This window comes from Notamacropus eugenii, chromosome 2 (genome assembly GCF_028372415.1).
Source record: "Notamacropus eugenii isolate mMacEug1 chromosome 2, mMacEug1.pri_v2, whole genome shotgun sequence".
NCBI classification, from domain to species: domain Eukaryota; kingdom Metazoa; phylum Chordata; class Mammalia; order Diprotodontia; family Macropodidae; genus Notamacropus; species Notamacropus eugenii.
Genome location: NC_092873.1, coordinates 43,217,590 through 43,245,441, shown reverse-complemented (window position 1 = coordinate 43,245,441; position 27,852 = coordinate 43,217,590). Strand labels below are relative to the sequence as shown.

Below are 27,852 nucleotides of genomic sequence, written 5' to 3'. Positions count from 1 at the left end.
CTTGAGGGGAAGTCAGGGAGGGGAGTGCTTTCCAGTCGTTGGGAGGCGGTCAGTGCAAAGGCTCGGAGGGGGGACCAGACTCCAGAGCGGGGTCACTGGAGCCCGGGGAGCGTGGGAGGTGAGGAAGCTCGCGAGTGTCGGAGGGCATCGAGGCTGGCCCTCCAGGCCTGAGGGGGCGAAGGTGCCCAAGGGACCGAGACTCCCCCAGGGCGGACCCGCTGCTTTTAGCCCCGGGGGGCGGGGATGCTCGGGAGGGTGGGGCCGGGAGGGAGCGCCTGCGGCCCCGGGGGATTCCCCCTCATTTCTGGGAAAGGACGTGGATCCTCGTGGTCGGGCGGCGAGCCCACGAGCGCCCGCGAACCGTTGCCTAGTCCATAGCACCCGGAGAGGCCAGCATCCCTGGGGCGCGGCGCCGGCCCTCCTCCCCACCCCCTCCCTCCCGGCAGGCCCCGCCCCTTCTGCGCGCTCGCGCCCCCGAGGCCCAGCCCCTCCCAGGGGCGCTCCGCCTCCCTCTCCTTCCCGAGGCGGCCGGGGGCGGGGGCGGGGCCGGGGCGCGCGCACCGTCCTCCCTTCCCCCGCCCAGTCTCCCCGCTTCTCCCCTCCCCCCGCCGGCACGGCCCGTCCGCGCGCCGTCAGGGGGCGGGGCCCGGCGGCGGCGGCTGAACCAATGGGGCGCGGCGGCGTGCGGCGGCGGCAGCGGCGGCGGCAACGGCGGCCGCGGCGGAGGCGGTAGAGGAGGCGGCGGCGGCGGCGGCGGCGGCTGGGGTTGGGGCTGGGGCTGGGCGGGGGCCGGCGCTGGGGTCAGCCTGAGGCTGGGTCGGGCCCCGGCGGGCGGCGGCGGCGGCGGTGGCTGAGACGGAGGGGAGCGGCGGCTGAGGCGGCGGCGGCGGCCGAGGAGGATCGGGCGCGGAAGATGGCGGCGCCCGTGCTGCGGGTGTCGGTGCCGCGCTGGGAGCGGGCGGCCCGGTGCGCCGTGTGCGCCGCCGGCATCCTGCTCTCGCTGTACGCCTACCACGTGGAGCGCGAGAAGCAGCGGGACCCCGCGGCGCGGGCCCTGTGCGACCTGGGGCCCTGGGTGCGCTGCTCCGCCGCCCTCTCCTCCAGGTAGGCGGCCCGGGCCGGCGGGGGAGCGCGGGGCGGCCGCGGAGGCCCGGCGGGGGAGGGGGCGGCCGGCGGCCCGGGCGGGGCCGGGGCGGACAGGTGGACGGCCTCCGGCCCGGCCGCGGAGGGAAGGGGAGTCGGGGTCTCCCACGGCCACCCCGGCGCGGGGATCCTGGGGGGGGCGTGGGCGAGGCCGCACTCGATCCCCCCCCCCCGCGAGCGTGACCTTGCCCCGCCACGGACGCCCGGGCGGGGGGCGGCCCCTTCTCTCTGCGGAGCCCCGAGGGCGGCACCTGTGCGGGACCCTGGGGAGGGTGCCCCTGCCGCGCGGCTTCTCCCCTCGAGTGGGGCTTTCGCCCGTGAACAAGTTCCCTTGATTTGCTCGCGAGACGCAAACTTGGGAGAGGCTGTGGCGCGGGGGCCGGTCCCCTTCGCCTCCATCTGTCCACCTTCCCTCAGCGGCGTCTCCCGATGGGTCGTGCTGCCCACCGGCCGCGGACCCATTGTCTGCTCGGGCGCCGCCGGGCCGGGCCGGCTCCGCTCCTCGGGCTGGACCGCGCGGGGAGTGGCCGCCCCGGAGGCCGGCTCGCGTGTGCGCGTCCCAGAGTGGCAGGGCGAGAAGCCCCCGCGTGCCGTGCCCTTTCTTGGGATCGCAGGAAACAAGTCGTGTCATTCCAGGAAAACGTGGTGTGGTGGCGGGAGCTGGGGGCAGCCTCCGGCCTCTGGCCCCCTGCTGTGAAACGGAGTGGGGTCCAGATCTGAAACTTGGCAGCACAGTGGGGTTGTGCCACAGATGTGTGGGGACCAGGAGGCTTTTAGGGGTGGGCGGAGAAAAGGGGCCAACCTAGCTCGGGAGAGGCCCGGGAATGTGATTTCACTTGCCGTGGAGATCAGGGTAGATGGCCATAAGTAATTTCAGTAAGCTTGCTCCCCAGCCACTGGATACACCTCCATTTTAATGTATTTTTTGAAGTAGTTTGGAAAATGTAGAAGCTTGAACCTAGTTTTCTTTATCTTCCAGAAGTGAGTGGAGTCAATGTGGCTCAGAGCTTTCATCTTGCTGTGGTAGAACTAGCCTTAAAAACGCATCTTTTTCTCACTTCTGGTTGTGTTTTTTGTGACTTGATCCAGGTATTATCATCCAGCAGAAGTATTAAAAATGTCACTGATATGGCAGAGCTTGAGCTCTTACTGGGGTAATAGAATTGGAGAACAAGGGAGAGGGAAGGGTAAGATTTAATGAGGATTCTGACTGAGTTCTTTTCCCATCTCCACCATTAAATGCTCATGTGACTTAGAGTTGCTTAACCTCCCCATCTCAGTTTCTCAGTCTCTAGGTACGCTGTCAGATAAGACTGATGTAGGGTTTAGAAAGACTTCTGAGATTTTTTTTAAAAACAGCAAAATAGGTAGACTAGAAAAGCCAGATTTTCTTTCTGCACGTTGATGCTGATGCTACAGACACCTTTTTAGAGGGCAGAGGATCAATCTTCAGTTATTTAAGTGTTTCTTTAGATGACAAGGGACACGTTGAATTTAAATTGTTCATGGGCTGTTCAATTGCTGCCTCAGTGGCACTCTATAAGAATATAGTTAAAGGCCATTTAAAGCACTTTTAGAGGTGTGACATGAGACAAAAATGTGATTACTTCATAGGTGATACCTACATGACTTTATATCGAAACAGGACCAAGTGGTCTGTCTTTTGAGAGAATACAACTGAGACAGCTAGGACAACTTTGCAGTGCCTCAAGACGGTCTTGGAAATAGTTTTCAGAATGGTTAGACCCATAAAAAGTTTGTCTGGATTGCAAATTTTGTATTGGATTAGTCATCTTCTCCGTATATTGCCCAAAGTAATAGGAAAGGGAAAGTGTGATCTATTAAGTTCCTTTTGGGCTTGGTGCCCAATTCCTTGAGGATCATGTTTAGAAAAGACTTCAAATCATCTAGCCCAACCCCCTCACATGAAGAGACTGAGGCCTAAGGAGATGCATAGCAACAGTAATGATAGTTTATTTAATGCCAGTGCCTCCCTTTGACTTGGTGGTAGTCAGGACCAGAGCTAACCAAACAGGACTAAAATGGATTTTCCCAGTGGAGTCTTTTCCAGTTAGGTGCCTACTAGTTCCTGGAAATCAAAAGACAAAAATGAAACAGTACTTGACCTCAAGGAACTTCTGTTTTATTGTAAAGGAGAGAGCAACTCAAACAAATGAAGTACAGAGTAATTTGGGAGAGTGGCAGGTAGGGAGAGGCAGTAAGAGCTTGGAGCATCAGGAAGGCCTGCTGTGGTCTTCCAGGGTTGAGCAGGGCCTGGAAGGAAGCTGGGTTCATGACTGATCTCTGTGTCTGCTTTGATGGGACTGAGAAGCAGCGTGGTGGAGTGGATGGAGGAGGCTGCTTGGAAGGCCAGATGACAGCTGACACTGACTTAGTACCTTGCTGCTCTGCAGTGAAGGCCAGTGTCCTGACACCAGCAAAGTCACAGAGCCAGATTTTTTAAAAAGCCCATGTCAGGGAATTCCAGCTCGGAGCAAGGATTTCCTTTTATTTACATAGCAAGGTAGCATATTGTGGCAGTCTGGTTGATGGACCCTTTCTCAGGATAAAGTTTATAAATAATTGGAAAGTATGCTACAAAAAAAATTCAGGATTAGGTCAGAATTAAAATGAAATTTCCCCCCGTCTGAGTTCACAGACCCCCTGAAATATATCCAAGGAGCCCAGTTTGAGTCTCTGACCGAAAGTCAGGAAGCCCTGAATTTCTAATCCTACCTCAGATATTAGCAGCATGACCCTGGGGGTGGCTGCTTCAGTTCTGTACATTGAGGGAGCTGGCCTGGGGGTCCTTCCAGCTCTAATCTGTGATCCTGTGACTGTGTTTACCTGTGACAAAAGCAAATTGAAAATCTACATATGTATGCATATACATATGTGTGTTTGTCCCTCATTGCCGAAGAAGATCATGCCATCGGAGAAATGATGACATGACTTGCACTTGACTTTGTTTTGAGTGAGGGAGGGCTGTGCAGGTCACCAGCCTCACTTCTTCTCCAGAGCCATCTGAATCCAGTGACCAGATATTCATTAGGATGACTGAAGATGACCCAGGATGAGGCAGTTGGGGTTAAGTGACTTGCCCAAGGTCACACAGCTACTGAGTGTCAAGTGTCTGAGGTGAGATTTGAACTCAGGTCCTCCTGACTTCTGCACTGGTGCTCTATCCACTGCACCACCGAGCTGCTCCTATGGATATGTATATGGAGATGTAAAATATACTTCTGTGTGTCACTACTCTGTAACCCTTGTTTCTTGATATAGAAACTAGAGGAAACCAGAGGACTTCCACAAGTTTAGTGTTAGGAGATTTAAATGAGAAGGAAACTGAGGTCATAGATAGAGACCTAGAGGTGGAAGGAACACAGAAACTAGTTGACTTCATCTTCCCATTGTACAGATGAGGAAACTGGGGTTTGAAAAGATCAGGTGATTTGCCAAAGGAGGGAAATAGGAAAGGGGGGATTGGAAGATCCATCCTCTGACCCTAAAACCAGTGTTCATTCCACTGTACGGAATCATAGCAGCACTATTTTCTTAATACTCTTCAGTTTCCAAGGCCTAATGTGTCACTCTGACTCATGGATATAATGAAGAAATGCTGTGAACAAATGTTTTGTTTCTTGGGTTCGTTGCATTTCAGAATTTGCCTTTTAGGAATCTTTTCCTTTCTATTCAAATGCTATTCAAAAATATCAGCCTAAAATAGCCTCACCAATGAAAGTAGAAGTCACACTCTAGAGTTGATTATTTCTCCATAAAGAATATTATAGTAATACTGTTGCTTTCAAATTTTATTCTAAGTAATAATCATAATCTTTGCAAATACAGATATTTGATGCCTGTCTCTTTTCTTGCCTTATCTGGAACTTGGAGTTAGTCAGTTTTGTTTATTTTAATAATAATAATAAAAACCCTTTCCATTTGTTCAGCACATCTACAGGAAGTATTCTGTTTTACCTTTATGTAGTCCTCTGTGAGACAGGTAGGACAAATGGCATTCCTCCTTTTTACGGATGGGAAGATGGAGGCCCACAGATTTTCCAGTTACTACAAGTTGGTAGCGCTCCTAGAACCTGAATCCAGGTCTCCTGATTCTTCAACCCAAGATTCTAAGAACTGCTAGTTGAAAGTAAGCCAATGCTATATTATCTAGAATTAAGTAATTGCCACCCTGAATCTTCAGAGCAGGGCTTCTTAAACTTTTTCTATTTTCAACCCCTTCTGCGCTTCTTAAACTATGGCTCATGACCCCATATGGGGTCAAAGAATCACTGCTAGAGGAATTTCTTTTTATAGATAGAGAGCCATGTAGTAGGGTAGGCTATTGTGTCATTGATCTGGACTATGTGATGCTTGATATAGTAAAATATGGAGATTTTGAATGGTACAGAACATCCTTGTCCTTCATGGATTCTTGGAGTCACTTATTGAGTACTTGACCCACAGGAGTGGTGTGATGAGTGGTGATCCCTACTTATCATGACATTCCAGTATTGATACCTTTAATCATGGGATCTAAAGGAGAAGTCATTACTCATTCCTTTGTAGCAGGACAAAAGCTGTTCTTTCAGTAAGCCTTAATGCCCACGAGCCATGCAGGGTCCAGTAAACTTCTGTAGATATGTAGTGGATTGGGTTTGAAAGCCCTGGAAGATCTTTGGATCTTGAAAGACCTAGGCCAGGACCTCACTGGTGACCTTGTGAGCACTTCTTTCCCGGAAGGGGTAGGGCATGAATTTCTTGCCTTCTAAAGAGGCTCAGGATTGAAGGACCTGTCCATTTCTCATACTTTTATTTAAGACTCAAGGACTCAAGTGAAATGGGGAACAGTAATCTATACACAAGGAGCTTTCTGCTGCATATTGACTTAGTTTGAAATTGTAATGTTACCTATGATTTATTATTTTGTTAAATATTTCCTAGTAACTTTTTAATCTGTTCTGCCTATACCTGGTGGCCCACTGCAGCTGTGTTTGGACACCTCAAGAGAACCCAGGAATATAAATAGGCCATGGAGAGTGTAAAGAGCATTGCATTTGGATGTGTTGTTTGCCTTTATCTGGACCCATTTCCTCATCTTTAAAATGCAGGTTGTTTGCATCCTCATTTTTGTCAATTAAAATACTGAAGCTTCACCAGTACCCATCCAGTTGGCCCAGATGATAAAAGGTGGAAATAATGCTGGAGGGCTGTAGGAGTACAGGCACACAAATACACTGTTGGTAGAACTGTGAGTTGGATCAACCATTCTGGAAAACAGTTTGGAATTACAGGAAAAAGTCATGGCTTATCATCCTTCTCTCCATTGGGTATATATTCTAAGGCGCTCAGAGACAGAAAAGTCTTAAAGATACCAAAATTTTTTATAACACAACTTGGTAGCAAAAAACTGGGGAAGAAAAAGGAAGTGCCCATCAGTTTAGGGGGGAAGGGAGAGGATAAATAATGATTGAATACACAGATACTTGAAATGGTTTGAAATATCATGGTACCTCAGGAAATGAGAATTTAGAGAAATATGGGCTGACTCTGAATCGATGTAGTGACTAGAGCAGAACCAGGAGAGACAGGCCCCATGGTGAGAGCAGTGCTGCTGGGACAAAGGATGAGACAGGTCCTTGCCCCTCACTACGTAAAGAAGAGTGGGATGGCAGTGTATTCTGACAAAACGTGGTTGTGGTGACCGTTGGCTGCACTCAGATTGTTTTCCTTTGTTAAAAGGAGAGTCTTTTTGAGAAGAAACTTTATCTGGAAATGACTTTTTTTCTTTTTAAACAAAAGGCACCAATAAACCTTAAAAAGAGGATTGGATCGATGACTTCTACTTTCCTTTCCTGCTCCTCAGTCCTACAGTCCGTGAAGTTCTGTGCTCTCTATGCCACTTCTGCTATTAAACTGGACATCCAGCTGTTCCTGGAACTCAGCAGGCTGTTGTACCCCATTGTATGCCTGGTCACAAGTCTTGTCTCCGTCTGGAATGGACAGCATGGCCTCCCCCACTTTACCCTTCAGGATCCTCTGCTCAGGTGCCACTGCTTCCTTCCAGAAAGCCTTCCTAGAGGAAAGTAGTCTCTCCTCTGCTTTTGGGAACTTCTCTGGATCTCTCCTTTGATCCATCACTTAATTGCCTTGCATTAATACTTATCTGTGTGTTTATCTGTTCAAGTAAAACAAGTACTCTTGAAGAGCATTTCCCTGGTCTGGTCCCCATGCCTGACATTCATTCTTTCATCTCTTCCACCTTGTACAATTCCTTGCTTCTCATCTCCAGTGCCATCTGTTACACTACCCTTATACTAATATCAGTTGGCCACTGCTTTACCAGAAGGCACTTGTTTATTTTATTTTTTAAAAATAAAATTCCTTCAATGCAAATCACTCTGGTGTTCATTGTTTGACCCAACAACAGGTTGGTCCCAGCCCAAGCCTCAATTGGTCATTGTTGCCACTGGGCCCAGATGCTTCCAGAGGGGAGAGTGAGGCTGGTGACTTTGAACAACCTTTTTCACTGAATCTAATTCACATCTCCTTCCTGATATCATTGGTCCTCTTCCTGAAGGAAGGAAATCAGCAAACATATATGCACACAAACATACACATATATGTGTGTATGTATATATATTGTATCTACTTATCAGTATTCTTGTTGATTCCTCCCCACCCTAAAAAAGATGTAAGCTCTTTGAGAATGAGGACTTTTTGTCTTTGTATCTCCAGTAACCAGCACAGTTCGTGACACATAGAAGGTACCTTATAAATACTTGTTGAGTGAATATTATTAGTAAAATACAGGATTGTGATCATCACCTGAACTTTTATAATCTTGAAGATTGATTCAGCTTTGATAATCAACACCTCCTTAGCACCCTCACTTGCCTCTCCCCTCAGACCCCTTCCAACGTTGTCCTTTATAGTCGGCTCAGACTTTTCCAGCTAACTTTATTTACAACCACCTCCTCTGCTTGGGTTCTCATCATGGGCCTGCACATACCCTCTGGTGCCCAAGTTGGGGGGGTGGTGTTTCAACTTCCTTTTTGTGTATTGTCTTCCCCCTTTAGACATGAGAAGCTTCTTGAGGACGGAGACTATCATTTTCTCATTGGTATCTCCAAGGCTTAGCATAGTGCCTAGCATATAGTAGGCATTTAATAAATACTTATTGGTGATTTTCTGCTTTCTAGAACATATTCCTGCAAGTGCCTAGAGTTTCTTAGTTAATTTGGTAATTGAAAAATTGTTTCAATTGCTTCTAATTCAATTTGAAAAATTGAAAGAAAAGATTACTTTGCTGCTGTCTTTGTAAATATTATTTGATAAGTATGCTAATTTCATGTGATTAGAGAATACCAGATGTCATTCAGTATAGTATATCATTTTGAAAAGGCATTTCCTTAGCATCTCAGTATTGAGGCATCCTAGGTTTAAAAAAATTAGCAGAGAGATTCCTGGGAAAGAGGGATTAAATGGGTTTTTGTGCCAAGAATATTCTGTGCTGTGGGGTGAAGGATTTTAAAAAAATGGTGTGCCAATGTGGGAGAGCACATTGATGGTCTCAAAACTAAGATCAGAGTTTAACTTTGGTTCAAGTCCCTGCTTTTCGACTTATTACTTATGTGACTACAGACAATTCACTTATCCTCTCTTAGCCTTAGCTTTTACATTTGTAAAATAAGAGTTGAACTAGAAATTTTGAGGTTCCTTCTGTGTTTCTGGCCCACACTTTGCTGTGTGGCCTTGAGCAAGTCATTTACCCTTGTGGTGAGCTCAGGCAGCAGGGACAACTGCTAAGGCAGAGTTGTGGATGATGTACATGGATGACATTGTAATTTTGGACCACAAATAAAAACATGAAACCTAGAAAAGAGCTCATAGCGTGATGTATGTAGACTTGAAGAAAAAAAATTTTTTTTTTTGCAAGACAATTAGGATAAGTGACTTGCCCAGCGTCACACAGGTATAATGCCAAGTGTCTGAGGCTGGATATGAACTCAGTTTCTCCTGACTCCAGGGCCAGTGCTGTATCTGCTGTACTACCTAGCTTCCCCTTGGAGAGATTCTCTTAAAAGGAGACAGAAAATTATTCCAGTACATCTTTCATCCAAGGGAACCATTTTGGTATGCACTAATATATAGGTGAGGGAGCCCTGAAAGTACTTTATGGTATGTAGAGGTGGTGTATGCTAGGCAGCATCTAATCACAGTTGTTTCTTTTTTGAGGATTGCTTCTCTCTCTTGTTTGAAGCCATATGCTTCTACTATTTTACTGATTATTAAAAGAAATGAAGTCTGCCTGCATTACCTTTGACCCTTATCCTGCATTGACCTTGAAGTTTGTTGAAGGGGAAAGGTTTCTTCATTTCTGCTGACCTGGAGCTCTCTGTTCTTATCCTCCCATATTTCTATGTATTTATTTTTGTAAATAGGGTAATTCCTTATATCTGTATGTCATTCCCAGTCACTAGTTTCAGTTCCCGGTTGTTGGACACAGGAAATATTTGGCTTTGGAAGTGGCCAAACATTTGAAACTAAAGTGGAATAAAGAGAGTTATTAAGGTTATATAATGCAATTTTGGGGCAAAACCAAGGTATAGTTGTAAAGTGAAGCTGACTTTCTTGTGTGGCTTAAACTAGCTTTGAATGCCATTGCAAAAAGGGGTATTGGTTGAATAAATACATACTGTCCAGTGGTGACTGCTCAGAAGGTCAAAAAAATCTTTTGGCTCTTTTAAGTTCATAAAATCCTCAAAGTCATTTTGCAAAGAGCAGTCTAGCAACCAATGACTTGCTTACCCCATCAGCAAGCCTTGTGTGTGTTGGGCACTGTGCTAAGCACCTGGGTTAGGAAGACAATTGGATCAATGTCTGCTGTCAAGGAACTTCCATCCTATGAGGGACCCTGCTTTTTATATGTGTGTATGTATAGGTATTTATATACGTATATATTAACACATAGGGCAGCTAGGTGGTGCAGTGGATAGAGCACCAGTGCAGAAGTCAGGAGGACCTGATTTCAAATCTCACCTCAGACACTTGACACTCACTAGCTGTGTGACCTTGGGCAAGTCACTTAACCCCAATTGCCTCATCCTGGGTCATCTCCAGTCATGCTGATGAATATCTGGTCACTGGATTCAGATGGTTCTGGAGGAGAAGTGAGGCTGGTGACCTGCACAGCCCTCCCTCACTCAAGACAAAGTCAACTGCAAATCATGTCATTATTTCTCTGATGGCATGGTCTTCTTCGGCAACAAAAGACGAACACACACACGTTAACACATATGTATGAAGATGAAGAATAAATACAGAAAATTAGGTAGGAAGGGAGGGAGAGCATGAGCAGTTGGGAGCATCAGGAAAGGCATTTTGTAGAAGGTGGTGGCTTGTTGCCTCTTGAGGGCAGAGATGGATGCTGTGAGGTGTCAGTGGTGGAAGCAGTGCCAGGTATGGGGGCTGAGAGCAGAGGCAAAGGGGGGAGGAATGCGAGAAGGAGGCTCATATCTGCCACAAGGGAGCTATACCATACAATGGGGAGACCAGAAAGAGCTGTTGGGACCAGAGTATAAAGGGCTGTAACAGCCAAACAGGGATATTATCTTCAAGGCAGTAGGAAGCCAGTGGAGTTGAGAGGAGGGAGTCACATGGTCAAAGCTGGGCTCAAGGAAAATTCCTTTGTCATCTGTGTAGAAGATGGATTGGAGTGGAGAGAGTCTTGAGCCAGATTAATTTGGAGGCCAATTCAGTAGTCTAGGCAAGAGGAAATGACAACCTAAACTAAAGGAGTGAGTAGAGAGAAGAGATTGGATGTGGGAGATGTGGTGGTTTTATTATCCGACTCTTGATGACCCCTTATAGGGTTTTCTTGGCCAAGATACTGGAGTGGTTTGCCATTTCCTTCTCCTGCTCTATCCACAGTGCCACCTAGCTGCCTGATGTGGTGGTAGAAGTGGAAAAAATTGGCAGTTGATTGGCTGTACGGGGTGAGGAGCGGAGGATAATGCCAGGATTACAAACCTGGAAATCTGGAAAAATGCTTGATTCTTCAAGAAGAGGGGGGCAAGTTTGAGGAGAAAGGTGATGACTTCTGTTTTGGACGTCTGAGTTTGAGATGTTGGAGGGATGTCCACTTTGAAATGTCAGTAAGCAGTTGGAGAGGTGATAAGGTTGCGAGGTGTGTGAGGGTCTTTGTACTGAGAGAGTATAGAGAGAAAAGTGATGAGGGTCCAGGATAGGCCTTTGTACTTGGGATGGACGCTGAGAAAGAATGGTCAGACAGGATGAGACCCAGGAGAGATGAGAGAAGCTGACTGGTCAGTAGTATCAGATGGGACAGAGGGTTAAAGAATGGTGAGGACTGAGGAATGACCATCATACTTTGCAATGAGGAAGTCACTGGTAATTGGAGAGAACAGTTTAAGTTGAGTGATAGAGTCAGAAGCCAGATTGTAAAGGGAGAAGGAAATGAAGTGGGTGCAGTGAGTGTCAAAGCTCTATCTAGAAGAGGAGAGATAGAATGAGAACTTGATAGAATGGTAATGTTTAGTGAAGGTTTTTTCTAAGAGTGAAGGCAACTTAGACATGTTTGAAGGTAATAGGAAACTGAAGACTAGAGAGAGAACAGTCTGCTGGAAAAGAAGGTAGGGGAAGAGATGAAGGCATATTTTGACCTGGCAAGGAGAAACTTGTGGAGGGAGGAGAGGAGGGGGCATCACAGTGAGTGGCCTACATTTTCTCCGGGTCCTCAGCAGAGTCTGGGGGAGAGAGGCCTAGGAGGCCTGAGGAGGGCAGGGGAAGAGGTTTGGATAGCTGCTGGAAGTGAGATCGTAGGCAATTAGAGAGGAATAAAAGGATTGCTTTTCTGCAGTGAGGGTGGGTGTACTTACTCTGGGCTCCATTTGGCAGCATGTTGAGTAGGGCCAAGGACAGGAGGGCAGAGTCCAGTTGTGGTGTTGAACTGGTAGCTGTTGGGTCCAGATTGGAAGGGAGGAGAGTGAATTTGAAGTACTAAGGGGTGGAGGGATTGTGGGTCTTGGTGAGGGTAAAGACCAAGCTTAGGAAAAGTGAGGCCCATTGGGGAGAGGACTGGCAGGGGCAGGAGATCCAGCTGTGAGCACCCCAGCCTTCAGCTCACCTGGGCTACAAGGAAGGCAGAGGGAGCTGAAGTCTGAATGAAGAAACGCGGGAGCAGGAGGATTGTTTTAATACTTTTTTTATAAATCCTATTCTCTTAGTTCTCTAATTCTCCTTCACTTGTACTACATGACCTGTTTGTTAAAACATCAGGCACGTGCAAGTTTACTTTGTATGACACAGTATATGCCGTTGGCTATCAAAATCTTGAGTGACTGCATGATTGGGGTCTTAGTGGTGGTATAGTATATTTTAGATTGAAATTATCTGGGTACTTTGAACCCATATAGTTGTTGTTTTTTTTAAATTTAACATTAGCAAACCATATTCTCCCTTTTAAGTGAATGGGGCCTTTCTGATTGTATACCTAGCCAGATGTTTATAGGTTATGTTTATAGAAATGTTTCATTTCTTTTCTGGGACATTTCTGTGGAATTTGTTTTGTAAGTTTCAGTCTAAATTAAGAACATTTTATGATAATTCTACTGTTAAACTTGCTCCAGCAATGGTTATGTGAATGGTACTGTAGTACAGTATTTTTAACCTTGAAAACTGACAGCATTAAGTGACTAATGCATATTAAGAGAAACCAATAGTTGATATAAATGCTTTCAAAGTAGGAGTGTATTATCTTGTGACTCAGAAGAAGTCACCATTATGTTGAGGTTTTTAAAATTTCTCGGATTATCAATCCCAGAATCTTACTGAGGGCTAATGTGCTTTGGTAAAGGGATCATAATTTTAAAATTTTATTTCGTATTTTCTCTTTGAGAATAGACAGTGGACGACTCAGCTTCTTGAACAGGCTTTTGGAGGAAAGGTTAGAGTTCGTTTATCTGCTTTAGTTTATAATACTGAAAATCATAGATACCACGGAAAAACGTTGACAAAAAAAATCAACAAATAAACATTTGTCTAGAGCTTCCTGTGTGCTAGGTACTGTGAATTGGTCCTTGTTCTTCAGGAACTCACTTTCCCCTGGAGGAGGGGATACCACATAGTCACAAATAAATAAATGTAAGATTTAGGAAGAGATTTTGAGGAGTTCCTAAAGACTTGAGAGAAGCAGAAAAGCTGCCTCCTGAGCTGAGCATTGAATGAGGTTGAGGGCTTCCAGGAGGAGGGAAAAGAGCAGGAGGGACAGCCTATGCCAAGGCAGCAGGGGGAGAAGAAGCAGAGAGCAGCAGCCAAGAGGCCAGTTTAGCTGCGTTTGGATTTGGGATCTAAAAACAATCCTTATTCTTTAGGAATTTCAGGTACAGTATAGTTAGCCCTCCCTTCCACATTCTGACTTTCCCTATCATGGTTTTGATATATCGCAAGTTGGCATAAGAAATCAAAAGGGAATTTTTTGGGAGTTTTATAGAAGCCCAAATGATGTGAAGGCCCGCAGACACCTCAGAGCCTATGACCAAACACTTAACCCATATTTTGCAATACGATACTGTAAACACCCCATAAAAGAAAAAGAAAAAATTCTTCTCTGATATGAAGGACAAGTTAAAAAATTTTACATAGATTTTCCAGATTGCAGGGCATGCCCACGCCCCTAACCCCCACAATGTGGAAGGGATAACTGCATAAATCATCTTGCCCCCCCACATTGCTAAGTCGTATCAGTTCTGCTTCCATTATATGTTTTGCATCAGTACTCTTCTCTCCATTCCCACTGGACCCATTTTGATTATCTTTCCCTCCCCCCTCCCCCATACTCACTGGTCTTTTGTACTTCTCTAATCTGCCTCCCCAAGTGTCTCTAATTCAGTCCCTTCTCTCTAGTCACATGGCCAGCACCCTACTTCACACCCTCATCACTTTGTATTTGGACTGTTCAGTAGCCTGTTCATTGGACTCCCTGCCTCCAGTATCTCCCTTTTCAGGTTCATCTTCCACATGGCTGCTAAAGGTCTCAGGGTGTCACTCTCCTGTTTGATAAAAGTCCAGGAGCTCTCTACTGCCCTAGGAGAAAATGTAGAGTCAACTCTTTGGTGTTTACAGGTCTTCACAGCCAGGCCCTATTGTACGTATCCTGGGCCTTTACACATTGTTCCTCTCCTGCCTAGAATCCATCCATATGTGCTATTCACGTATGATACTTTACTTCACCTTCTCTTTATCTTTGCCTTCACTGTTGTCTGTGCCTGGCATGTCCTCCTCCTTCACCTCTACTTTCCAGAATACTCTTGTTTCCTTCAAGTCATATTTAAAAGTGTATTCCTTTCATTTGAACGATGAAGTGGAGAATTATAGAAGTTAAGTTGATTTTTTTTCCTGGTACATAGATCAAGGCTTGACATTTTGTCTTTGGTTCTAGGAGCTGGCTTCCAATTTTAGTAGAAACCTGATGCATTTTTCACCTCTTAAAGAATGAAAACCAAAATGGTGACGGCTGACTGTATATTGCAATGGGCCACCGTTTTTCAGCCCTTGATGGAGATCCAGATTGAGGTCCCTGAGGCTCTGCAGAAGGATCTGCTTCAAAAGCGACTTGAACATGTGACCAGGGGCCCTCTGGCATCTTTACTCCTCTTTATCCAGCTTCCTTTGGGGAATTGAAGTCTGAGCTGGAGCAGGTACCTTGGAATCTGAGAGTCCTGAACAGGCCCCAGGCCCTTCCCTCCTCTCCATATGCACATTCAATGGTCCTTTCCCAGGCTGTGAACTTTATAGAATCACACACAACTTCAGAGCATCTAGTTCAGTTTGTTCATAACCAAGAATCCTCTCAATAACATAGTTGGCAAGTTGTCATCTGACATGCTGTCCAAGACCCTAGCGGAGGCCTCCTGTTGCTGGCCATGTCTGCACTTTGGAGGCAGCTCCAAATGGTTGGGAAGTTTTCCCAGCCCTAGAGCCTGAAGCTGAGTCTGTTGTTTCTAACCTACCCCATAGACTTAAGCAACAGAATAGCCCTCTTCCACATGACAGCCCTTCAGATACTTAAGACGACAGCTATCTCTACTCCCTGTCCTTCGTGGGTCCCATTCCCAGTTCCTTTAGCACACGTATTCTTCCTGCTCTGTGTCAAACACTCAGTGTGACCCTTGGGCTATAAGGACAAACCAGCACCTTCTCTCAAGCAGTTTACACTCTGAGGGAGGGAGTGGGGAGAAGGAAACAACACATACATAGAAAATGAAATAGAAAATATATCAAATCTCATTCCTTAAAAGTGGGATCAGATTAGGCTTCCTATAAGAGGGTTCACTGCAAAGTGATGAGGGAGCCCATTCTGGGCATGGGGAACAATCTAGGCAAAGGTGGGGAGGCAGGAAGCAGCAAGCAGGGCCAGTGGGCCTAGAATGTCACAGGTGTGAAAGGCACTATGCCCAGTGAATCTAGAGCCAGATTATGAAGGCCTTTGGAAGCCAGAGAGAGGAGCCTGCATTTTTTTATCCTAACAACAAGGCAGAAGGGCCCCCGTGAAGCTTCTTTAGCAAGTCAGCTCTGTGCTTTGGGACCATCTCTTTGGTAACTGTGTGGCTGGGGTGCAGAGGCTCTTGCAGTAATTTGGGTCAGAGGTGATGAGAACTTAAGCTAGAATGGTGGTCTTGTGCATACATGCAATGGAGTGAAAGAGATCCATGGGATGCTACTTTAGAGGGGGAATTGATAAGATTTGGCAGGAGATTGATTGGGAAGAAGGAAGAGCCAAGGTTGGGAACCTGGGTCATGGGAAGAATGAGAGAAAGTCAGGAAGAAGGCAGGGTTTGGGGAAGATGGGATAGCTGTAGCACATCCAGTTAGAGATGGGTGTTGGTAATCCAGCAAGATGATTTAGGGGTTCAGTGGGTAGGGAGTCAGGAACATTGGAGTTCAGATCTCACCTCTGTGTGACCCTGGGTAAGTCACTTCATCCTGCTTGCTCCATTTCCTCATCTATCAGATGAGCTGGAGAAGGAAATTTCAAACCACTCCAGTGTCTTCACCAAGAAAACTCTAGATGGGGTCACAGAGAGCCTGAAACAACTGAACAATGCTGACGTTAGTAATATAGGGCTGGAGATGAGTAGGGAGACTTAGGGGCCTCTAGCCTGTGAGTGTGCCTCCTGAATTCTGGCATCCCACAATGAGTACAGTCCTGTAGACCTGGCCTGATGAGGGGATGTTGTCACTCCTGTCGCTTTGGGCAGTGGGTCTAAGGAGAGAGTCAGCTTTAGAGCCAGGAAGACCTAGGCTCAAGGTCCACTTTTGCCACGTGTTGGCTTTGTGACCCTGAGCACATCTCTTGACCACTCGGTGCAGAGGAGCTGCCATTCTGCATTAAGGGATGATATTTCCTGGCCTGGGAATTCTACGTGTCAATGAAGGCATAAGTGAGGCTCTGTCCCTGTGATGCATGAGGTTTGAGGCTTCTCCTTCCCACTTTTATTGACAGTAAAACAGAAGAGTGGATGAGAGGGACTTTTGCTTTTGTAGTTCCTGTAGGTAAGACTGTCCAGGAGGTAATAGATGCCCTAACGACTTGTCCCTTGGACATTTGTCTTGTTCTCCCAGATGGTTTTTGTCATCACCTTAGTTTAGTGGTGTTTGATGTTGAGGAGTGCTAAGAGAGATCTTGGCCTTACTCTGGGCAGGGTACCTCTTTGGGTAAGAGTCAGCCTTGGAGCAGATTTGACTTTTCCTGATTTTTCTTTGTCAGTCAACAAACATTTTATTATGCATCTCCTAACAGCCTGGAGAATAAGATAGCCTCTGCCCTCAAGGAGCTTAATGTTCTGTGCCAGTTCTCTAGGAGGAGATTTCCTCTTAGGCTTATTTATCACTTATTTCTGCTTTGAGGTTCGTAGATTACTGGAATACTTTGATTAAGAAATAGCTTTGGAGCCAAATCATCTTAGTTTTTTAAAAAATTGAGTCAGAACTGCCTTCATTTGTAGCCCATGTATCGAATATTTAAGACAGTCTATTTCTTTTGATTCATTTCAATGTAAATGGGGCTGATCTTCGGCAAAGTTGTGAAGGTTCTTAAGTCAGTTGAATACCCTCCCCTTCTGCAACCTCCTCCTCCACCCCCTCCTCAAAAGTTGACCACAAAATCCTGCTTTCAGAGACTCAGACTCTGTCTACCTTGTCTCCTGGTAAAACAGGGAAGAATTCAGTAAACCCCTTTCTAGGCTTGTTGATTAGTTGGCTGGTTGTACTTTAACGGAAACTCATATTAATCATTTGCATTTTAGCATTTGGCTAATTCTGGACACAAGAACTATAAAGATGAGCTTTTCCCTTCATTAGAGGAGCTTCATGTATCAGAAAGTAAGTGTGGTTATTTTGAAGGGTCAGAGAGTGTTTTAAAGGATATCAGCGGTCACATGTATACTGGACGCATATTGCTACTGTAGAATCTCATCTACCATAGTCCAGGTAGTGGCCATCTACCTTTGAAGGTGTCCATTGAAGAAGGCCATTACCTCCCCAGGCAGTGCATTGTACTTTTGCACCTTGTGACTTGTTGAAATGTTTCCCCCTTCTATCAATCCAAGATCAGGCCCCCCTCCCCGCCCCCCGGTGGCTTCTTCATTCTGCTCTTAGGTGATACTCTGGGGCCCTGCAAAACAATATGAATTCTTCTTCCCTGAAGTCTCCTCTCCTACTGTTCCTCTAGGGTTTTTTGTTTTCTCTCATTGTATCCTTACTTTCTGACAGTGTACCTGGCACGTAGACATCTTCGTAATAACTTTTTGAAAAGAATGGGATCTGTTCCAAGCGCCTTCACTCCATTGGTTCCTCTCCTCTGGACCTACTTCAACTTGTCCAGATCCTTCCTAATACTCTCTTGCTTAGAACTGAAACCAAGACTTCAAATAAGGTCTGTCCAAGGAAGAACACAGAGGATCTTAAATCGTCCCTTTTTCTGTCTGCCTTTCCTAAGACAGGCCAAGGTACATTCTCTCTTTGAGCTGCTCTGTCATAAAGACAAATCACAGCCCATCCTGGCTGGCCTTGTGGGTAAAACTGCTGATATTTTTTCTAGACAGGACTTTACAAAGGCAGTCTAAAGGCTCCCAGAAAGAATTTTTGCAGCTAGTGTCTGATAAAGGCCTCATTTCTAAAATATAGAGAACTGAGTACAAGAATACAAGTCATTCCTCAATTGATAAATGGTTAAAGGATATGAACAGGCTATCTGTAGTCATATGAAAAAATGCTATAGATCACTCTTGATTAGAGAGATGCAAATTAAAACAACTCTGAGGTACCACATTACACCTATCAGATTGGCTGACATGACAAAACAGGAAGACGATAAATGTTGGAGAAGATGTGGGAGAGTTGGAACACTAATTCATTGTTGGTGGAGCTATGAGCTGATCCAACCATTCTGGAGAGCAATTTGGAGCTATGCCCAAAGGGCTACAAAAATGTGCATACCCTTTGACCTAGCAGTTTCGCTTCTAGGATTGTATCCCCAAGAGATCATAAAAATGGGAAAGTCCCACGTGTACAAAACTATTTATAGCAGCCCTCTTTGTGGTGGCCAAAAACTGGAAATCATGGGGATGCCCATCAATTGGGGAATGGTTGAATAAATTGTCGTATATGAATGTAATGGAACACTATTGTGCTATAAGAAATGATGAACAGTAAGACTTCAGAGAGCCCTTGAAAGACTTATTTGAACTGATGCTGAGTGAAAGGAGCAGAACCAGGAGAACTTTGCGTGCAGCAACAACCACAGGGTGCGAGGAGTTTTTCTAGTAGACTAAGCCCTTCACAGCAATGCAAGGACTTAAAATATTCACAATGGACTCTTGAGGCAAAAGGCTTTCCACATCCAGAGAAAGAACTATGGAATTGGATCGCGGAATGAAACAGACCATTTTCTCTTGTGTTTTTTTAAATTTATTTTATTCATTTTCAGTGTTCTACAATCACTACCATATAACTAAGATTTTTTTTCTGTCCCTCCCCCCTCCTTTCCTCCCTGAGATGCCATACAGTTTTACATAGGTTCTACACATACATTCCTATTAAATACATTTTCACCATAGTCTTGCTGAATTGAAATGAATGGGAGAAATCATATAACAAACCAAAACGTAATACAAAAGAGAATGATCTGCTACATTTTGCGACTGAATTCCATAGTTTTTTCTCTGGATGTGGAAGGCATTTTGCCTTAGAAGACCATTGGGAATTTTTTTTTAAGTCCTTGCATTGCAATAAAGTTCCAAGTCTACCAGAAAAAACTCTCACACACTATGGTCATTGCTGTGCACAAAGTTCTCCTGGTTCTGCTCCTTTCGCTCAGCATCAGATCATATAAGTCTTTCCAGGCCTCTCTGAAGTCTTCTGTTCATCATTTCTTATAGCACAATAGTATTCCATTAATTGATATACCACTTGTTCAGCCATTCCTCAACTGATGGGCATCCCCATGATTTCCAGTTTTTGGCCACCACAAAGAGGGCTGCTATAAATAGTTTTGTACACGTGGGACTTTCCCATTTTTATGATCTCTTGGGGATACAGTCCCAGAAGCGAAATTGCTGGGTCAAAGGGTATGCATATTTTTGTAGCCCTTTGGGCATATTTCCAAATTGCTCTCCAGAATGGTTGGATCAGCTCACAGCTCCACCAACAGTGAATTAGTGTTCCAACTCTCCCACATTCTCTCCAACATTTATCATCCTCCTGTTCTGTCATGTTTGTCAATCTGATAGGTGTAATGTGGTACCTCAGAGTTGTTTTGATTTGCATCTCTCTAATCAATAGTGATTTAGAGCATTTTTTCATATGACTATAGATATCTTTAATTTCTTCCTCTGAAAACTGCCTGTTCATATCCTTTGACCATTTATCAGTTGGGGAATGACTTGTATTTTCGTACATTTGACTCAGTTCTCTATATATTCTAGAAATGAGACCTTTATTACAGACACTTGCTGCAAAAATTCTTTTCCCAGTTTTCTGCATCCCCTTGAATTTTGGTTGCATTGGGTTTGGTTGTGCAAAAACTTTTCAATTTAATGTAATCAAAATTATCCATCTTGCACTTCATAATGCTTTCTATCTCTTCTTTAGTCAAAAAATGTTTCCCTTCTCCACAAATCTGATAAATACACCATTCCTTGCTCCTCCAATTTGTCCATAGTATCAGTCTTTATACCTAGATCACGTACCCATTGGACTTTATTTTTTTGTATGGTGTCAGGCATTGGTCTGTGCCTAATTTCTGCCACACTGTTACCCAGTTTTCCCAGCAGTTTTTGTTGAACAGTGAGTCATTATCCCAGAAGCTGGGGTCCTTGGGTTTATCAAACAGTAGATTGCTGTATTCATTGCCTACTGTGTCTTGAGTACCTAGCCTATTCCATTGGTCTACCCTTCTGTTTCTTAGCCAGTGCCAAGTGGTTTTGATAATTGCTGCTTTAAAATACAGTTTGAGATCTGGTAGCGCTAGGCCACCTTCCTTAACATTTCTTTTCATTAGTCCCCTTGATATTCTGGACCTCTTGTTCTTCCAGATGAATTTTGCTATTTTTTCCAGCTCTAGAAAATAATTGTCTGATTGTTTGATTGGTATGGAACTATATAAGTAAATTAATTTAGGTAGAATTGTCATTTTTATTACATTGACTCGGCCTACCCATGAGCAACTGATGTTTTTCCACTTACTTAGATCTGACTTTATTTGTGTAAAAAGTTTCTTGTAATTGTGTTCATATAGTCCCTGGGTTTATTTTGGCAGGTAAACTCCCAAATATTTTATAGTGTCTACCCTAGCATTAAATGGGATTTCTCTTTCTAGCTGTTGGACTTTGTTACTAACATATAGAAATGCAGAAGATTTATTTTGTAACCTGCAACTTTGCCAAAGTTGTCTATTATTTCAAGTAGTTTTTTACTTGATTCTCTGGGATTCTCTAAGTATATCATCATATCATCTGCAAAGAGTGATAATTTAGTTTCTTCTTTTCCTATTCTAATTCCTTCAATTTCTTTATCTTCTCTAATTGCTACAGCTAACATTTCTAATACCATATTTAATAACAGTGATGATAATGGACATCATTGTTTCACCCCTGATCTTATTGGAAATGCATCTAGCTTATCTCCATTGCATATAATGCTTGCTGAAGGTTTTAAAGATTAAAAAGTTGAAAAAAAAAAAAAAAGCTCCCAGGCACCCCTAGGATGCTCTTGCGTGTGGATGGACCAGTGCATGGCCTGTTCCAGGTCATCTCTTTGCTCTTCTTCTCCTGCTTCTACCCCTGCTTCCCTCCAGAGCTTCCCCCATTTTGCCCTGGCCCTTTTCCCACCACTATTCAGGCTCAGTTTCTGCCCTTCTCCTTGCAGAAACCCAACTTTTACCTTCCTCTCCCATCTGCATAAAGCTTCTTGTGCATGACGTAAGTTTTCAGCACATTTGATTTTAGTTTAGCTTGTGTTTCTTGGTGGTGTTTGTAGCTGTGATGTCAAAGGATCGTAGAAGGGACCTTTTCATTTGATCAATGGTGAACATCAGTAAAGCCCAAGGACCCAAAATTGTGGCTGGAGTCTTGATCCCTGGTCCCTGTTAGCAGCAGACCAGTCTGTTTCCCCTTCTCTGTTTAACCTCTAGCTGACTTCATTGGATGCTTATGAAGTTTCTGAAGCATGTCACTGCAATGAATACATCTTTTTCTTTCACAGAGTAGTTATCAAGCGTATTTTTCTTTGTGTTTAGGTTTGTTTTGGCTCAGCTTGTATTGTTTTCAATTACCTAAAAATATTTTTGAGATAGGCATCCTTTGATTTAAGGACAATTGCATATAAAACAGAATAAAATCCTATATACTAAAACAAACACTTTCCTTTAAGCCATGTTGAAACAGAGGGGAGGTCATTCCCACCCTACCTTGCTGGCTTAGCACCACCTGCCCAGTAGGGAGTAGCCGGCTGTGTTTCATTGCCTTCACCCTGGGCTCTTCTGTGCAAAGCTGGATAGTTATAGCAGGAAATGTCATGGGGTCACTCAGCTGCCAGGACAAATGGGCCCTGACTGCAGACCTAGTGGAGCTGGCTACTTGCTTTCTATGGCACTGAAATAATGGGGACCTTGACAGCTCCAACCTACTGATAAAGAAAAGGTCTGATAGGTGACCATAGGAACTGGAATAAAATTGTGTTAGGTACAATACATTGGGTTTGGGTGGCCACATGCTTGCTAATTGAGGCGGTCTGCCACAGTGGTGTCAGAGGATCGAGGCTTTAGAACCAGAGGCTGCTTAGAAGTGCCTGACATTGAGTGGGTCACTTCTCACTTGTACCTCATGTTTTCAGTCCTAAAATATCCTCCTCTAAGCATCCTTTGGCTCTAAATCTTTGATCCCTTTCATAGCCTATGTTTCAAATTCTGAGATTCAGATTGTCTAAATGTTGAGGGAGGGGAGCAGTGTGAGATTGGGGAGGGTGTGAGAATTTTTTTTTTTAAATCACATTGGCAAGTTTTGTAGTTTTTCAAGAGGTTGGATTCAGAAACTAAGTTCTGGAAGTATTTGTTCTTCTGTACCTTGCCCCCCTTCCATAGTCTAAGCATTTAGCATTGATTGATTTTAGTAGAATTTTCAGGCTACTTTTATGCCACTATCGTATGATTATTGAACCTTATTTGAGAGTTCCAGAACTGAGAGCCATGATTTAAAAAAAGCTGAGTTGGGTTGTCCATTCTTGGGTATCTTGGCAGTACCCTTTGCTCATATGTGTAGCATTCTCATTGTTTTTTCTTTGTTCTTTGAAATATAAAACTCATTGATAGCTTTTGGATTTCTGTCACCTTCATTTTCCATTTTGGTCCTCACCCTCCCTTATACAGCAAAGAAAATCATTCAACAAACTTATCACCTGCATCCCACGTTATCTGTAGGTTCCACCCACATAGCTTCCCATTTCTGCAAAGCAGGGAGCAAGGTATATGTCTTGTATGTGAATAGGCCCTTTTTGGCTCATTAACTCCTAGGATCTTGAAAGATAGGGTAAAATTGAGCCCTGAAATTTGGGGTTGATTTGGGTAGAATGTTTACATTGGGATTGATACTGATTGCTGATCATTTCTTTGATGGAAATCCTTCTGAAGCCCAAGTTAAACTCATTTCAGTGTTCTGAGTTGACTTAGAGTGTGTTGATATTCTGATTTTTAACAAGTAGAAAGAGCTCTACATCCTTGGAGTTTGAATATGATTATATTGTATTTTGTAGTTGCTTTTTCAAGAAGTGTCCTAAAACATGTATCAGGTACACTTTGGGAAGTAGATGTCTTTTTATCATAGTTATTTTAACTTATAGTAATAATGATACTGGTAATAAAATGTTGAACATTGAACATTTACTGTTATTCTTACTAATAGTAATAATAATAGTACTAATGGTAATATTGTTTTCCCTTTTAAGAAACTTTTCAAAATGCATTCTAATTTTATCTTTACTGTGTTCTGTAGCCCTATGAGAAAGATGGGTGGCAAGTATTATCCCCATTTTACTCCTGGAAACTGAGGCATGCGGTTGTTAAGTGACCTGTCCAAAATTACAGTGTCATGAGTATCAACAGAAGGTTTAACAAAGGCTACAAATTGGTCTTGTCATGAAATGTTTAAGGATTTCATAGTAACTTACAGCTTTCTAGTTGTCATTCATTAACAGAATAACAGATCTCAAAGCAGTTATTAGGGGTTATTGGGTGAAATAGGATTTGGGTTGAAGTTAGATGTGAAGGAGTTGGTGTTGTTTGTTTGTTTTTAATGCCTTACTGCTTGTTGAAAGAGCGGTCCATTTGGCCAAGGATTTGGTAAGAGTTTCTTTTTCTACCATTAAAGCGTAGCATCTATTGAGATTATAGGGCACTTGTCATTGGGAGACAGTGAACCTTGTTTGTAAGGATTCACAAGTTCAAAAACTCAGAGGAATTTGTGGTCAGTTTGTCTTGTTAAGAGCACGGGTCCTTTTCAGATATTTTTCAATGTTCTTTTTCCCCCTTTCTTTTCTTGTAGTATATAATTCAGGATGGTTGAGCTTCCTCCCACAAGAGGAATTTTCTGCATACGTTCTCTGTGCTCTGCTGAGTGGTTGGAATTTCCACCAGAAGCAGGAGGCTACCAACCACTTTTTCCCAGCCTGAGGTTGGGCTGTGAGCTTTATTCATGGCCCTTCATTCAGAAGAGAGATGAGGCCAAAATTACTGGAGTTTGGGGGGATGGGGTAGAGATGATTTAAGTTTGATTTGTTTTAGCCTGTTCCTCATTTCAGATTTAGGCCTCATTTGAGTGAGAGATTGCAGTGAGTGTGCTATTCAAAACAAGGTCGGGTGTAAATGTAGCGATTCTATAAAGAAATCATAAATGCTTGCAAGCAGTGATTACCAGACCTCTCATGCCAGAAGCAGCAGAGCTCCATTGAAACTAGGTTGATGTATTATTCCCTTAGACCAATACAGAGAGCATCTTTCAAGTTGGGAAACTCTTTTTTTCCTGCCACAGTTAATGACATGTCATATGATCTGGGCAGCTAGATGGCACAGTGGATAGAATGCTAGGCCTGGAGTCAGGAAGACCTGAGTTCAAATTTGACTTCACATATTTACTACTAAGCAAGTCACCTGACCTCTGTCTCATTTTCATTGGGTGTAAAATAGGGAAAATAATAGCACCTAACCTGAAGTTTTAATAGAGTAAAATGAGATATTTGTAAAGCACTTTGCAATCCTTAAATTATTCTTTAGCTATTCTCATAAACTAATGTAAAAACAGTATGATTGAACATGGGACTAAGTCAAACTTTATGCAGAAAGACCTTGAAAATAGAGTAATCCTTAACTCTCTAACTTTGGGCAAGTTGCTTTTCCTTTTTCTGGGTCTCATTTTCCTTTTCTGTGAAATGAGGGGTTTGACCTACTTCTGACAAAGTGGTGATGGATTCGAGATGCAGGGTGAGGCAGACATTTATGGACTTGGTCAATTTGGGGATTTGTTTTGCCCTAATTATGGATACTGTTATAAGGCTTTTGTTCTTGTTTTGTCCTTCTAATTGGGGGTGGGAAAGAAAGAAAATAAATGCTTGTTAACTGCAAAATTTTTAAAAATAAAGTGCCAGGTTTGGACTAAAGGATCTTCAAGTTTCTTCCCAACTTTAATTTTCAATGTTATTTCTGGTACTTTCCAAGAAAAATGAGATAAGTCTCCAAATAGAATTCGAAGTACTGCCAGTCAAGATCAACAGAAGTTTGCAGCCCTAAGAAATAAAGTATTAAGTTATTTGGGGTTTGAACATTGGACATTTGACTTGAAAGCATCTTTTTCTTTTCTAAGTACAAATTACTCTTTTAGACTAATGTGCAGGTGGGTGATAGCGTTATCTCCTCTGATAGTTTTTTTAATTGCTTAAACTATGCTTCTCCTTCCTTGCTTCTCTTATCCTTGGGTTCTCGACCCAGTTGTACCTACTACTTAATGGCTATATGGACAGAGACAAGTCACTTAACTTAGTTTTCTTATCTGTACGATAGAAATCATGACATCTGTTCTGCTGAGGGTTGTGAAGATTAAATTAAAATGCTTTGGAAATTGTAAAATTCTTTTTTAAAAATATATTTTTATTGATTTTCCTTTAAAGAAAGTAAATAACTTTTATTGATTTTTATTTTTTTACATTGTTGTTATACCTTCCTCAAGAGAATGCTTTCTTATAATAAAAAAATACAGTTAAAATAGGCCATCAGTGAACAGCAGGGAGACCTCTTTGGCCAGAGTCCAAGGGGGTGTGTGTGTGTGTGAAGAAATAGGGAATGGACCTAGAAAGCCAATCTCCAGCCAGATGGTAAAGGACTTTAAATGCCAAACAAAAAGTTGGTATTTGATCCTAGAGGCACGAAGAGTCACTGGAGTTTTGAGAGGAGAGAAGCCACCCCACCAGCCTTTGGCCTTGGTAATGCCCATTCTGAAGCTCTGGAGGACGAATTGGAAATGTGAGAGGCTAGAGGCAGAGAGGACTTTGTAAGAGTCATAGGACAGGGAATGAGGTCTGGAGGCTAACTGGAGAGATGCTGGGGAGGTCTGACTTGATAAGACATTGCTGCTGACTGGCCCTGGGGGCTGAGGAAGCATGAGGGATCAGTGATATTCAGTGATGGTGAAGTGTTCCCTTTCTCCTCTTGAGGGGATGAAGTAGAGGTGAGAAATAAAGCATACATAGCCAAGATGGTAGATAAAGGCAACCCAGCTGAACTCTCTCAACACACTCTTCTCTAAACAACTCTAAAATAATGCCTCAAATAAAATTTTGGAGCAGCAAAGCCAACAAAACGTCAAGGGGAAACCATTTTTCTGTCCTAAGGAAACTTAGGAGTTTGGTGGGAAAAGTTTGTGACATCTGGGTGGAAGCTTGTCTAGAACCCACACACAGGGTGGCAGCAACTGCTGGGATGGCTTTGGTAGCTCTTGGTCTAGAACAGTGGCAAAGGGGTCAGAGATTTACAGAGGACGTTTTGCTGGCACTGGGCACAGTGTTTGATGATTGGCAACTCTGTTGCCCATATCCAGTTTTGGGTCACAGTTTCAAGACAGAAAGGAGCGCTAGGGATTGGTCACAAGGGAGCAAGGCCCTGGTTGCAGTTTCAAAGCAAAGAGGGGTGCTGGCCCTTGTGGTTGGAGAGGATCAAGGCCCTTCCTGGGTAAAGGTCAGAGGGCAGACCAGGAGAGCAGTGACCACACCTCTTCTAGGATCACATCCCTTTGGAAGCACCAAAAATTTGCAGGACTTCCAGGAACTAGCTCTGAAAACAGTAGCATGAAAAAGCCTGCCCACCTCCAGGTGAGCAGAGCCCACAGAACCCACCATAAATTTCATAGTCAAGAAATAGAAATTTTGCAAAGAGCAAAAAAAAAAAGAATTTTACCATAAAAAGGTGCTAAGGTACTTAGAAGACAACAGTGTATGAAAACAGTTAAAACAAAGCCTCAAAGAAAAATGCTAATTGGACCCAAGTCCATCAAGAATTCCTGGAAGAGTTAAAGACAAAGATAAGAATGATAGGAGAAAAATTGAGAAAAGAGAAAATGGTGCAAGAAAATTATGAAAAGAGCACTAACAGCTTGGTAAAAGAGGCACCAAAAAATACAGAAGAAAATATTACCTTAAAAGAAAAAACTGTAAAACAGGATTGGCCCTAATGATAAAAGAGGCAAAAAAATTTACTGAAGGAAAAAAATCCTTAAAAAACAGAATTGACCAAATGGAAAAAGAGGTACAATAGATCACTAAAGAAAATAACTCCTTAAAAATTAGAATTAGGCAGGCAGAAGGTATTGACTCATGAGACATCAAGAAACAATAGTCAAAAGAATAAAAAAATAGAAGAAAATGTAAAAGATTTCATCAGAAAAACCTAAACCATATATTGAGGAGAGATAATTTAAGAATTATTGGACTTCCTGAAACCCATGATCAAAGAAAGAGCCAAGACATCATTATTTCAAGAAATGAATCACAGAAAACTGCCCTGATATCTTAAATCCAGAACATAAAATAGACATTGAAAGAATCTACTGATCACCTAATGATAAAAATCTCAAAATGAAAACTCCCGGG

At 43.7% G+C, this 27,852-nt stretch overlaps 1 protein-coding gene across 1 annotated transcript in view; it reads left to right on the top strand.

Annotated features, from left to right (window-relative positions):
• The first annotated feature begins 809 nt into the window (after nt 1–809).
• The window catches only part of VKORC1L1 (vitamin K epoxide reductase complex subunit 1 like 1), a 48,512-nt gene continuing 21,469 nt past the window's right edge, over nt 810–27,852 (top strand). The window contains exon 1 of the mRNA XM_072640091.1: nt 810–1,104. Coding sequence (XP_072496192.1) covers nt 914–1,104 — 191 coding nt within the window. The 5' untranslated portion in view covers nt 810–913. The remainder of the gene's footprint in view (nt 1,105–27,852) is intronic.